At 36.1% G+C, this 14122-nt stretch overlaps 1 protein-coding gene across 2 annotated transcripts in view; it reads left to right on the plus strand.

The window, feature by feature from the left end:
- Nucleotides 1-14122, plus strand: part of LOC114050058 (apoptosis-stimulating of p53 protein 2-like) — a 69814-nt gene that overhangs the window by 17761 nt on the left and 37931 nt on the right. Inside the window, exon 2 of one of the 2 annotated variants that reach the window (XM_027871605.1) lies at nt 11238-11385. In XM_027871605.1, coding sequence (XP_027727406.1) covers nt 11238-11385 — 148 coding nt within the window. Of the gene's footprint in view, nt 1-11237; nt 11386-14122 lie in introns of those variants that run through there. The other variant, XM_027871606.1, reaches the window with a different exon arrangement.

Consider the following 14122-nt stretch of genomic DNA (forward strand, 5'->3'; position numbering starts at 1 on the left):
TTCAGTGGCCCCCATTTCTATTTGACCTTGACACCATTGCTCTAGACTATTTGTAGACTTTGCCTTATTATTTCCCTGTGTTAGTCTTAATATGTAGACTAAGCACAATAGAGTAGCATAAATTGTATTCAATTTAATTCTGTATTTACATCTGCTAAAAGGCCGTCTCTATTTGGATGTTCTGAATTACCTTAACTCAATATCTCCAAAACTGAAAATGCCCTTCCTTTCCAAAATTACTGTTTCCAGCCATCCCATTTCAATGGCATCACCATGCGTCTCTGGCTAGAAATCTTAGAACTGTCTTTGACTGCTTTCATCCCCTCATCCCCCAAATCCAATTTGTTATCAAGTTCTACATCCTTTTATTTTGAAAGTACTTTTGGTTTTGCTCTTTCCATTTCATTCCATTTCAAATGCTGTGTTCCAGGCACTTAATAGCTCATACTTGGATTATTAGGTCAAAATATAATAATCTTCTGTGAATTCTTTCTCCTTAGACTAATTTTACTAGTGTTTACAATTAAAAACTTTTTTTATTAATTTATTTTGATTTATCAACAATCACTTTCGTAAGCTTTTGAGTTTTAAATTTTTCTCCCCCTCCTCCCTTCCCCAGGACAGTGCACAATCTGATAAAGGCTATACATATAAGTTCTTATTAAACATATTTTCACATTAGTGATGTTGTAAGGAAGAATTAGAACCAATGGGAGGAACCACCAGAAAGAGGAAACAAAATGGAAGAAAAAAAATAGCAAATTGTATGTTTCAATCTGCATTCAAACTCCACAGCTCTTTCTCTGGATATGGATAGCATTTTCTATCATGAGACTTTTGGAGATGTCTTAGATCCTTGCATTGATGAGAAGAGCTAAGTCTATCAAAGTCAGTCATCATACAATGTGGCTGTTACTGTGTGCAACGTTCTTCTGGTTCTGCTCACTTCACTCAGCATCAGTCCATACAAGTCTTTCCAGGTTTTTCTGAAGTCTGCCTGTTCATCATTTCTTATAGCACAATAGTATTCCATTACATTCATATACCACAACTTGTTCAGCCATTCCTCAATTGATGGGCATCCCCTCAATTTCCAATTCTTTGCCACTACAAAAAGAGCTGCTGTAAATATTTTTGTACATGTGGATCATTTTCCCATTTTTATGATCTCTTTGGGATACAGCCCTAGAAGTGCCATTATTGGGTCAAAGGGTATGTACATTTTTATAGCCTTTTGGGTATAGTTCCAAATTGCTCTCCAAAATGATTGGATCATTTTACAACTCCACCAACAATGCATTAGTGTTCCAATTCTCCCACATTTTTTCCAACATTTTTTATTTTCCTATTTTGTCATATTGGCCAATCTGATAGATGTGATGTGGTACCTCAGAGTTGTTTTGATTTGCATTTCTCTAATCAGTAGCGATTTAGAGCATTTTTTCATATGACAATAGATGGCTGAAATTTATTATTTTAGCATTTGTTTTAAAAAATTTTAGAATTTCAAATTTTCTACTTCCCCTCCACATTGAAAAGGCATCCAATAGGATAGCAATTATTTTATTTATGATTAAATGTAAAGGCCTTATTCTGAAGATCTTTAATGATACAGGAACCTACAGTTAGTTTTTCTTTGTTTAAACAAAATTTGTCAACATTTTGATGAAATGCAGTTCGTTTTTGTTTTAACATGGAGGTAGTTTTTTTAAATAATCTTTTTATTTATTACTCTTGAGAGTTGTAGACTTTTACAACATTTAATTGATAAATTGAGTATGGCGAAAGAAAGTATATATGTGCCTAGTTATTTTCACCTTAGTTTAACAGGTTGATATTACCAGTTTTGTCATATATATGTATGTATATATGCATGTATGTATGTATCTGTTGTCCTTTAACCTTCCTTTAGTTTTTCCCTTTTCCTTAGTGTATAGCAAGTAAAAAGTCTAAGATTAGGAGACTCTACTATGTTACTTATGTGTTTCTAATTTTTTTAAAAACAGTTCTAGGTTGTCATATTAAAGCCATTTAATGTGATCAAATTATATGTTGTTGAAAAATAATATTTATAATAAATGATATTTAACCTTTAATTATAATACTCATACCTATAAATCTGAAGAGGGAATGTAATGATTTTTAAGAGCAGTAGTATTTAGATAAAAGTTGCGATCTGTAGTTAGGCATGTTCAAAAATACTTTGATTATGCTGTAATTATACCTTTCCAGAAAAATTAAGTACTGTGAAGTCTACACATGGAAGTTGTAGTCAGAGTTGATAATTCCATTTGTGATTTTCTGTTGAAGAGTAGTTATTAAAACACTATCCAGAAGATTGCTGTATGGTGAATTTCTATAAGTGATTGTTGAATCACTTTAGAAAATCACTAATTTATAAACCATCAGTGTGGTAGAAAAGAACAGTAGTTATCACATTAAAAAAATCGGGCCCCTGGGGGTAGCTTATGAGTGTCTTGATACAAAATCAACGTTTCCCTACTTAGCAAAACCAGACACATGGTTTGATGAAAGACATGATGGATAAGGAGGCTAGCTGAACTTCTGTTTTGGAGGGTCCTTTCTGGTTATGTGGCAAAGTGGACAAAGTCAGACTAGCTTAGAGTCAGAAAGACCTGAGTTCAAATCTAGCTTCAGATACTTAGTAGCTGTGTGACCTTGGGCAAGTCATTTAACCTGTCTGCCTGAGTTTCCTCAACTGTAAAATGGGGATAGTAATCATACCTAATTCCTAGGGCTGTTGTAAGGATCAAATGAGATAGTATTTGTAAAGTGGTTAGTACAGGGCCTGGCACATATAGTAGATGCTAGAAAATTGCTTCTTCCTTTCTCATTTCCCTGCCCCTTTTCAAGTCAGGTCAGCAGACATCTGTTAAGGGCCTAATATGTGCCAGGAACTGTGCTAAGCACCGGGAATTCAAAGAAAGGCAAAACCAGTCTGTCCTCAAGGAGTTTGCCATCCAAGCAAACACCTGTGTACAAATAAGATATATGCAGTATAGGTTGTAGATTATTTCAGAAGGAGGGCACTAATACTAAGGAGAACTGGGAAAGACTCCTTATGTAAGGTGTAATATTAGTTGAGATTTGAAAGAAGTCAGAAGCCAGGAGGCAAATGGAGGTGAGGTTTCTTTTGCTTACTTCAAAGTTCTAAATTTGTCAGTGAGCAACTGATTTCCTTATGTCATTATTAGAACCTTTTTAAAAAATGAAATACTTTGTGAGGGCAGAAGAGTGCAGAGCACCTGGCACAGTATACTGGATAGAGTGCTTGACTTAGGAAGATCCTCATCTAAGATACTTGCCAGCTATGTGAACCTGGGCAATGATAATTAGCTAACATTTGTGTAGCACTTACTATATGGCAGGCACTATGCTCTTTACAATTGTTATCTCATTATGTGTTGGAAACAACCTTGGAAAGTAGGTGCTATTATCACTCCCATTTTACAGATGAGGAAATTGAGGCAGACAAGTGTCTTGCCTCTGGTCACACAAACTAGTATGCATTTGAGGCAAAATTTGAACTCAGCTGTTCACTGCATCAGCTCATTTGTTTGTTAAATGAGGAATTGAACTTGATGGCCTCTAAGGTCCCTTTTATCTCTAAATCTGTGATACTGTGTTGATATGTGGGTCAGACCTAAATTAGGCTAGTCCAACAACTCAACTTTGAGGTTTAAAATTTGGTAAGACACTGTGGAATTTTACTTAATAGGAGATTAAAGAATCAATTTAAAAGAATGTGAGGTTAAAATACCACCCAGAGCCCCCTCCCCCCCTACCAGCATACAATGAGATCATTAGATAATGGATTCAGAGCTAGAAGAGACCTTCAAGGGCATGGAGTCCAATCCTCTCATTTGCAAATGAGTAAATTGAAGCCCAGACCAGTTACAAGTGTGACACTGGGTCTACTGAAATATCTGATGTGGGATTTGAATCCAGTTCTGGACTGAAAGTCCAGTACTCTCATCCACTGTGCCAGACTGCCTCCAACAAGACAGAAGGAGCTTAGGCGATTCTCTTAGCCAGGACTGCACACGCATGGCCCAAGGGCTGCTTGAGGCCTGCCAAAGGATTTCGGATGGTCAGTGAAAAATGCAGAGGATGTAAAAAAAGTAAAGATGTTGTGAGTGCTTTGTCTGTGTCCCAATTAACTCGCCTTCCACTAGTCACTATTATTCCTGTCATGTAACTTGGCAGGTCGCTTGCCACTGCACAGTCTCTCCTGTTTGTTGTGTGACCCATGGCAACCAACCATCGTCAGTCTGTTTCTAGTCTGAGAGGAGCAATTTCATGATAAATAAAAATCTTAAGTAATAAGTATCATTAATTGATATTAATTGAAATTTCCCTCTTTAAAATGATTTATTTGCAAAATAGTTTAATCAGTAATTATACCTTTACTAGGAAAGTGAGCTGCTAAAAACCCCAAGAAGTTTAGCCTATTTTAATTTTGGCCCCTACCTACTGCCAAGTTGTACAGGTCTGCTCTTAGCTCTTAGCACTTTCCTCAGGCTAAGTCTAGAAGTATAACTTCTAGGGACAGAACACCTCTATCTTAGAGGGCCACCCTAGTTCATGTGCCAGAGGGACAGCTAGGTAGATAGAAAAGTCTGCTAACAAGAATTTATTATGTGATTACTAGTTGCCAGGCTGTGCTAGAAGATCAATGCCTTGAGCCTGTATAAGAGACCCACCAGAGTTGGTGAAAGCAAGAGAGAGGAGATCTCCAATCTCTTCCAATCTTGGGACATGTTTTGAGTCTCTACAGACATCTTGAGTCTGTTCAGGCTTTGGATGCTTCTGACTTCTGCCTAGGCAGAGCCTTGGGATATACCCATAGTTAGGGGGCAAGATATGGATGATGAACCAGCAAAGAAGATCAAGAAGTAGTAGTTGATCACAGGTAGGAAGAGAACTGAGAAAGTACAGTGTCATGAAAAACAAGAAGGAAATATCTAGGATGATTTAGGGTTAGTGTTAGGGTTATAAAGAAAGGAAAAACAAGCAAAACTCTCCTAAAGGAATACATGTTTTCATGGAGGAGGGAGGAAACAACAATGTACATAAAAGATATATACAAAATAGATGGATTGTAATCTCAGAGGGAAGGCAGAGGGGAGGCCTGGGGGGTGGATGAGAAAGGGAAGACATCCTGTAGAAGGTAAGATTTGAACTGAGACTTGAAAGATATTGAGGAAGCTAAGTGGTAGAAGTGAGGGGGACAGAACATTTCCAGCATTGGGGACAATAAGTGGGATGACGTTGAGTGAAATGTAGTGTGCAAAGAACAGCATATTAGATTGTAGAGTGCTTAGAGGGGAGTATAATGGAGGAAGATTGGACAGGGTCAACTTGTGAAGGGCTTTAAATGCTCAAGGAAAGGACTTTATATTTGATCCTTAATATAATAGGGAGCCACTGTACTTTGCTGAGTAGTGAGGTAACATAATCAGACTGAAGTTTTAGTTGAATTTGTGGATCAGTTGGAGTAGAGAGACTTAAGCCAGGAGACCAATTAGAAAGCTATTGCAAGAGGTTATGAACTAGGCTTGTGGTTGTATGAGTGTAGAGGAGACATATACACACTCACACACAAGAGAGAGATATTGAAAAGGTAAAAATAACTAGAATTGGCAACAAATGGTACATGTGAGATGAATGCAAGTGAAGAATTAAGGATGACACTGAGGTTTCAAGCCTGGGTTTGTGGTAGTGCCCTTGATAGTAATATGGAAGTTTGGAAGAGGGAAAGGTTTTTTGGGGAAAAATACAGAGTTCTGTTTGGGACATGTTGAGTTTGAGATGCCTGTGGGATCTAATTTGAGATGTTGAAGGCCATTGGATTTGGCAATTTAGAAATCATTGTTAACTCTGGAGAGGGCAGTTTCAATGGAATAATAAGGTCAGAACTTGTATTGTAAGGGGTTAAGAAGAATGAGAGGAGAGAAAGTGGAGGCACCTATTGTAGATGGCCTTTTCAAGGAATTTAGCTACTAAGGGCAGAGGATGTAAAGATCAAGTGAGGGTTTTGTTTTGTTTTGTTTTTTGAGGATGAGGAAAGATGAGAATATTTATTAGGCATGAGGGAAAGAGCCAATAAACAGGGAGATAATGAAAATAAGTGATGAGTATCTAGAATTATCCTAACTTAAACTCAGTACAGTACCAGATCTGTGTTCTAATTCATATCAAATAACAGGCATACCTAGACAGACTTTGTTCATAACTACTCTTTCATTCCCTTTTTATATGTTCTAAGTATCAATACCACACTTGTTCTGTTCTCTTATTTTACTACATTCTTACTATTTGTGTGTCTATGGACAAGTCACTCAGCCTCTCAGAGATGAGTTGAGTCAACTCTGCACAAGTGACCTCTTGTGTATATGCCTCTAAAATCCTTTCCAGGTCTAGATCTGTCCTATGATATGATCTTTGTGTATGCCTAGGGACTGTGTTAAAATCCAGCGATCTGACCATCTCCTTGGTATAAAGCCCAAGGGTCAGTCAATGGCGTTGAACTTGCCTGAGGGCTCTGTGAATAAGTTTATTGATTAACAGCATCAAAAGGAAAATATTAGAATAATAACAATTCTTTACAATTAGTTAAAAGTGAATTAAGTGGCAGCAAACTACATAGTATCATATTGTCTAACTTCCCTACAAATATTAGACTTAGATCTGTCACAGATGACATTTATATATCAATATCTTGAATGATTTTCTTAATGTAATCTATGAATCATAAACCTAACATAGTTTTGGAACACAGCCAGTCTACCACTATTGAAATGATGCTTTCGGTATTAGGGCAGACATTTAAAGCATGAGTAACCAATTCTATCAGGGTAGACTAAAGAAGTATTGTTATATTGTCTGGTTTCTATCAGACTTAATTAGATTAGCTGTGTCATTTTATCGATAGGAAGTTGTCATAGTAAGAAGATTATGCAAGTCTTGGAGTCAGGAAAGAAGGAAAAAAGCATTTATTAAGTGCCTACAGTGTGCTTTATGAATATTATCTCATTTTATTGTCACAACTACCTTGGGAAGTAGGTGCTATTATTGTCATTTTACAGTTGAGGAAACTGGGGTAGACAGGTTTAGGGATTAAGTGACTTGCCTAGGGTCACATAGGTAGTTAGTTAGTGTCTAAAGCTGGATTTGAACTAATTTTCCTGACAATAGGCCCAGTGCTCTTTCTGCTAAGCCATCCAGAATCTTCCAGTCAGGTGAACCTAGGTTCAGATCTCACCTCAGATACTTATTAGTTGTGGTCAATGGGCAAGTCATTTAACCTATCAATAGCTTTAGTTTCTTCATCTATAAAATGAGAAGATGTACTATTTATCTTGGTCATTGCCAGAAAAGTACTTTTTGCACTATTTAAATGTAAGCTATTATAACTTAGTAGCAGCTGAAAGAAAATAGCATTTAACAGTCAGAAATCAGTGGTATATTTTAAGGAAGCCATCAGTTTCTAAAAGACCAGGATAAGCCTGGCACATGTTAATTGCAGACCAAAGGACATCCCTTACCTTTAGGTAATTGAACAAAAGAGTAGGATCTTACGTTGGTTGTTTTAATATCATATAATTACCAACACTACCAGAAACCCGGTCTTCTCCCTTCTCCCTCCCCGCCCCCCCCACCCCCCCGTTTGTTCTTTAATCATTTACTTGACTCACGTAAAAAGTGTGACTACTTATTAAATAAACATACCAGAACCTGTACATCCAAATGACTGTTGGCCTTCAAAGTAGTCACTTGGGGAGGTAGTATCTTTTCCATTGTTGTTGCCATTGCTTAGAATTGTTTGGAATACCTCCTTTAAAAAAAAAAGTTTTATATCTTCTTTTTTTTTTTTCCATCATAGTGATTTCAGGGTATATATCCTTCATTCCTCAAAATTATCTGGACGTATATCTGTCTTTCTTCTCCTGAACTGAACCCTCCCTTGTCACAAAGAAAAAAAAAAGAAATTAACAAAAACACCTGATAGGGTTACTGTGACTGACAGTGTATTCAACATAAGACCTTCTTCCACTAACCTGTTCCCAGGAGGGAGGTCTGTTTCACTATCTGTTCTCCTGGACCATTAGTGGTTTTTTCAGTTACTCAGAATTTGGCTTTCTTTTACTGATCTTTTAATTGTAGTAGAAACTTAGTCTTCAAACAGGTAAGAAAACTTTAGGTTTTAACACAACTTTATGTACTTTGATGTGCCCTGCAGTTTTTGGGAAGAAATTACCTCTGACTAAGGAAATTTCTTTATACTTGTCTTTTATCTGTTACTGTTAACTAGGGGGAAAGTTTGGATGGATTTTTAAAAATTGTCTGACCAAAAGGAAATGAGCTGCTGTTGATAATAGTTCAGATTATGGTGGGTTCAAATAGAGGACTTCCTATGTAACTCCATGGATGTTGCATCATTTCCTTTTAGTCATTTATGGATAGATGCCAGTGCATTTAAACTTGAGTATTTGTTCAGTAGCTGAGAAGGAAACACATACTGTATACTTGATGTACTTTTAGGTAACTTATTAAATATTTTATCTGAGTTTTGTTATTTTTATAGTGAAGCAAAGAACTAAATATGAGATGGAAAAGTGAAATTAATTCCTTTTTGGCCAGATATTCCTCCAATCTAAGCCTTTAAGTATGTTGTGTTTCTTTGCTGTAGCAGCCCCTGCATTGGTAGTTAATCTTTGTTATTCGCTTAAGTGATTTTAGTTACTGATTTATGTTTTATGTAACAAGTTCAAGTGCTTTCTCTTTAGTTGGGAGCTAAGACTCTGTAGTATAGTTGATTATGTGGAGAACCTGCAATTTGAAAACTTCTGACTTAATTTTGAGAAATAGCTGATTTTTTGGTAACTTTTCAAAATGGTAGTATTTTGAGGGTCCAGATTTAGTGTTTAAAAGTATAAAGGAACTTTTAAAAATTTCTTGGGCAGAGCTGAAGCTAATTTTTAGGACTGCAACTAGCTATTGACAAGTTTGCAATTTTTTTTGCCTTAGAAATGTATTTACAATGAAAGTATTAAAGTTTAGACTTTCCTGCTCTTTTGCTCCATTTTGGTGTAAACATTCTTTAAATACTGTTCTTAGGTAGTCTATATTTGAAATAAATACTTGCAAATATGCTTGTATTTCACATACTACACTTGTAATATTCTTAATAATTATATTTCTGAAAACATTTCTAATGGGTAAATTGTTCATTCATCTCCTCTATCTCCACTCTAGTAATAATAGTTCACATTTTGTAGGGCTTTAAAGGTTTCCAACAGTAATATAGTGAGGTAAAGATAGTGCTAGTATTATTATTTCCATTTTATAAACCATGAAACAGCAACAGAGAGATATGATTTGCCTAAGATCACAAAGCTAGTATATAAGCATACGAGTTTTGATTGAAGTGATATGTCTTTTGACCTGTTAAGGCCCCTGGGACTGCATTCTCCCAGTGTTCTCAACACTTGTTCATTTTGTCCTTATTTTGGACCTTTGATAGCTGGAAGGCTAGACAGAATATCTAGTCTTCCCAGGGTGCCACATACTCTTCTCCTCTGTGAGTAACTCAAGAGTTGAGGGAGAAATTCTGGCTACTTAGGTACAGAATCTGGTCTACCTATTTTAAATTGGCTGCATATTTGTTTTGATGTCCACATGAGGAATGCAGCATAGTATAATTTGGGAATTAGAACTGGGACTAGGAAGAGAAATTGCGGCAAGTACTAAACTGATATTATTGGGGTAAGTCATCCAGTCATTTTCCTTGTTGACATTTTTACCTCTTTTACATTGGGTGAAAACCATTGAAGGTTTGAAAAGTGCTTTAAGCTGAGCTGTTAATAGATGGAATCAGAATTGTAAAATCAACATGAATTTTTAACAGAACTGCCTTCTAACTCCAGGTTAGTTTTTATCTTTTCATGCACAGAACACTTTCCTATTTGTTTCTGTCTTGTTTTTTCCTGGCATTCCTATTTCACTCGTCATTTTTACTTTGGTTTTGGTTTTTGCTGGACTGACTACATTGAGTTTTATCCAGTCTATGGATATCTTTCAAGACTGAATTCTAAGCTTCCTTCCTCTGCCTTCATTCCATTGAAGAGTTTGCCCTTGGGTTCTAAACCACCATTTAGATTCATATAACTGATTTGCATATATAAAACTAACCTTTTATCACATATTTATTAAACACTTATATGTTCTAGGCACTGGTGGTACAAATACAAAAATGAGATGATCCCTGTCCTCTAGGAACTTATATTCTATACATGCTACTAAGATATTACAACATGTTCATAGATAAATATAGGACACACATACATATATGTGTATGTGTATACGTGTGTATGTGGATGCATACATATATGGCATATACATACACACATATCTCTAGCTCTAACTCTATCTCTATCATCCATATCTATACCTCTTGAAATAGGTGGCAATTGAACTGAACTTTGAAGAGGCATGGTAATTTCAAAGGGGCAGAGGTGAGGAGGGAGAATATTCAAGACTTGGAAGAGAGCCTGGGCAAAAGTGTAGAGGTGAGATATTGAATGTCATATATGAGGAACAGCTGGCAAGCCTGTCTGGCTGAAGCACAGTATGTGTGAAGGACAGTTGTGTATAATAAGCCTGAAAATATGGGTTTGAACCAGTGTGTGAAGGGCTTTAAATGCTGAACAGAGGAATTGAGATTTTGTCCTAGAGCTGAAAGGAAGCTACTGGACATTATCAAGCAGGGGTATGACATCATTGGAACCATTAGACCTGCGATTTAGAAATAATCTTTTGGCAGCTTTGAGGCGCATTGATGCAAAGAAACCAATTAAGAGTCCAAGTGAGAGGTGATGAAAGCTTGAACTAAAATGATGGCTGGATGAGTGGAGGGAAGAATTTAGATATAAAAAATTTTGAGAAGGTTGAATTAATCAGATTTAGCAGTAACTAACTGGTTATGAGGGATGAGAGGGAAGAGTCAAATATGACTCATATTAGGAATCTACATTCCTAATTCCTACATATTAGGAATCTGGGTGATTGGGAAGATAGCAGTGCTCTCAGAAGACATAGTCTAAATGTACTTTACATAAATAGTTTTAAAAATGGAAAAAGGAATACTTCTCATAGAAATTATGTTCAGTGATGTGATTGAGGCTACAGTATTATTTTTTTCCTTTATTTTTCAGATGTTTCTTACGGTGTACCTTAGCAACAATGAACAACACTTCACAGAGGTTCCAGTTACACCAGAAACAACATGCAGAGATGTGGTAGAGCTGTGTAAGGAACCTGGAGAAAGTGACTGCCATTTGGCTGAAGTGTGGGGTGGTTCAGGTAATCTAATCTTGTGGCTGTGTCATCTCTATCCTTTATTACTTTGGGGATATTGTAAGATTTTGTTTAAAAAACACTCGTGTTTATCCTAAAGAACATATATAGAAAGAATAGGAGAGTCAGGAGATGTCATTTTTAGTCTTGGCTTTGCCAATTGACACATCAATGTGAATTGCCCTTCAAATAAAGTTCAAGTTTCATGTTATAAACATTTTTGAAGAAGCATAGTCTTAAATCTTTAACAGTATACTATTTTATGTTAAAGTGAAATTTTGATCTTTTAAATATGAGCTTTCAAAATTCAATATCTGAGGGTTTGTTAGAAACTTTTTTGTTTTTTTCCCTCCTTTTCTCATACCCTTAAACAACACAAGGAAAATATGTGTATTATTATTCAATTAATTATTTGGCTCAATTGGGAGGCTTGAGGAAGACTGAAAAGGTTTGAAAAAGATAGTTCACTGATGAGGGAGGTGTTAAAAGGTTGCCTTACTACAGTGGGAGCCCACTTGAGATTATGTAACACAATTTTGTAGTGAACCCAGTCAGCACAAGTTCATTATTTTTTTCAGCTTCATTTAGCATGAGTACATGAATAGGAGCAAAGGCAACTGATGGTGGGAGTGATCCAAAGCTGGGGGTTGTCTGGAGATCAGCTGGAGGATAAGGTGGCAAGGGACTTAGAGAAGAGGATAATATAGAATTGAACAAGGCAAGTGGAAGCCCCTGGAGGTTCTTCAGGAGGTCATCTTGTTTAACCCCTGCATTTTATAGCCGAGTCAACTGAAGCCTGGAGAAGTGAAGAGACTTTCCCAAGACCCCACAAGTGAGTGTTAGAGCCAGAATGTGAGCATAGATCTTTGGATTCCAAATTCGTTACTCTTGATGATGTGTTATGCTCCTTCCTGCCCACAGTGATTTCGGTCTGTGTTCCAGCAGAACCTGCCCTTCTCATCTCTGCCTGGTAGAGTCCTACCAAATTACTTCTATGACACAAATACAGTCTGGATACGTAAACTAGTTACAGCTGTAACTGAGCAAGAAAACTGCAGACCAATATCTGTAATGGATCTTAATACAAAATGTTAAAATTAAATATGAGCAAAGAGATGACAGTGACATATCACAAAGACTATACACTATGACCAGACTGGATTTATACTAGGAATACAGAGCTGGTTCAATATAAGGAAAACTATAAGCATTATTGACCAAATTAATAATAAAAATAATAAAAATCATGATTATAGGAATATAACTTTCTTTAATATAAGCAATATCTATTTAAAACCAAAGTCCAACATTGTCTGTAAATAAGATCAGGAGAAAAGCAAGGATGTCCATTATTACCATTACTATTTAGTATGGTGCTAGGCTACTATAGCAAGAAGACTAGAAAAAGAAATTGAGGAAATAAACATAGTCAAAGAGGGGAACAATTATCACTTTTTGCCATTATGATGTTGCTTAGAGAGTTAACTAAAAAACTAATTGAAACAGTTAACAATTTCATCAGAGTTGCAGGATATAAAATAAAACCACACAAATCATCAGCATAACTATATTATTGCCATCAAACTCCAAAAGATAGAATAAGAAATTTCATTAAAAAAAACTACAGATAGTGTAAAATACTTGAGAGTCTGCCTGCTAAGACAACATAGAAACCATATGCACACAATTACAAACCCTTCTTTACGAAAATCAAGACAGATTTAAGTAATTGGAGAAGTATTAATTGTTCATGGTTAGGCTGTGCCAATATATTAAAAATGGTAATACTACCTAAATTAATTTACTTATTTAGTGCCGTAACAATGAAACTACCAAAGTATTGCTTTATAGATCTAGGAAAAAAAAACAGTAAAATTCATCTGAAGGAACAAAAGGTCAAGAAAGGAATTAATGACAAAATGGGAAGGAAGGAGGTCTAGCAGTACCATATCTCAAACCATACTGCAAAGTCCTTAAAGCAGGTAGGTGGCACAGTGGATAGAGCACTAGGTCTGGAATCAGGAAGACTAGAGTTCAAATGTGGCTTCAGACAGTTACTAGCTGTGTGACCCTGGACAAATCACTTAGCCTTTGTTTTCCTCAATTTCATCATCTGTAAAATACAATACCTACCTCTCAGGATTGTTGTGAGGATCAAATAAAGTAATATTTGTAAAGTACTTAGCAAAGTGCCTGGCCCATAGTTAGGTGCTATATAAATACTAGCTATTATTATTAAAACAATTTGGTACTGGTTAGGAAATAAAGAGGTTGATCAGTGGAACAGATTAGAAACAAATAAGCACAGTAGCCTAGTGTTTGATAAACCCAGAGATCCTAGCTACTGGGGTAAGAATTCACTCTTTATCAGAAATTGTTAGGAAAACTGGAAAAAACTAGGTATGGATTAACATACAACATAGGACGATAAGCTCCAAATGTGTACATGATTTAGATGTAAAAACTTTATAAACAATTTAGAGGAGCATGGGAGAATTTCCTTTCAGATCTATGACTAGGACAAGAGTTCAGTGACCAAACATGAGATAAAGAGATTCATGGGAAGTAAAGTGGACACATAAAATGAAAAAGGTTTCACATGAACAAAACTAATGCATCTAAAATTAGAAGAGAAGCAGGGAATTGGGGAAAAGTCTTTGAATCAAGTTTCTCTGATAAAGTTGTCCTTTCTAAGATACATAGGGAACTGATTCAAATTTATAAAAAGAGCCATTCCCCATTT

This window comes from Vombatus ursinus, unplaced genomic scaffold (genome assembly GCF_900497805.2).
Source record: "Vombatus ursinus unplaced genomic scaffold, bare-nosed wombat genome assembly UNPS02014798.1, whole genome shotgun sequence".
NCBI lineage: Eukaryota > Metazoa > Chordata > Mammalia > Diprotodontia > Vombatidae > Vombatus > Vombatus ursinus.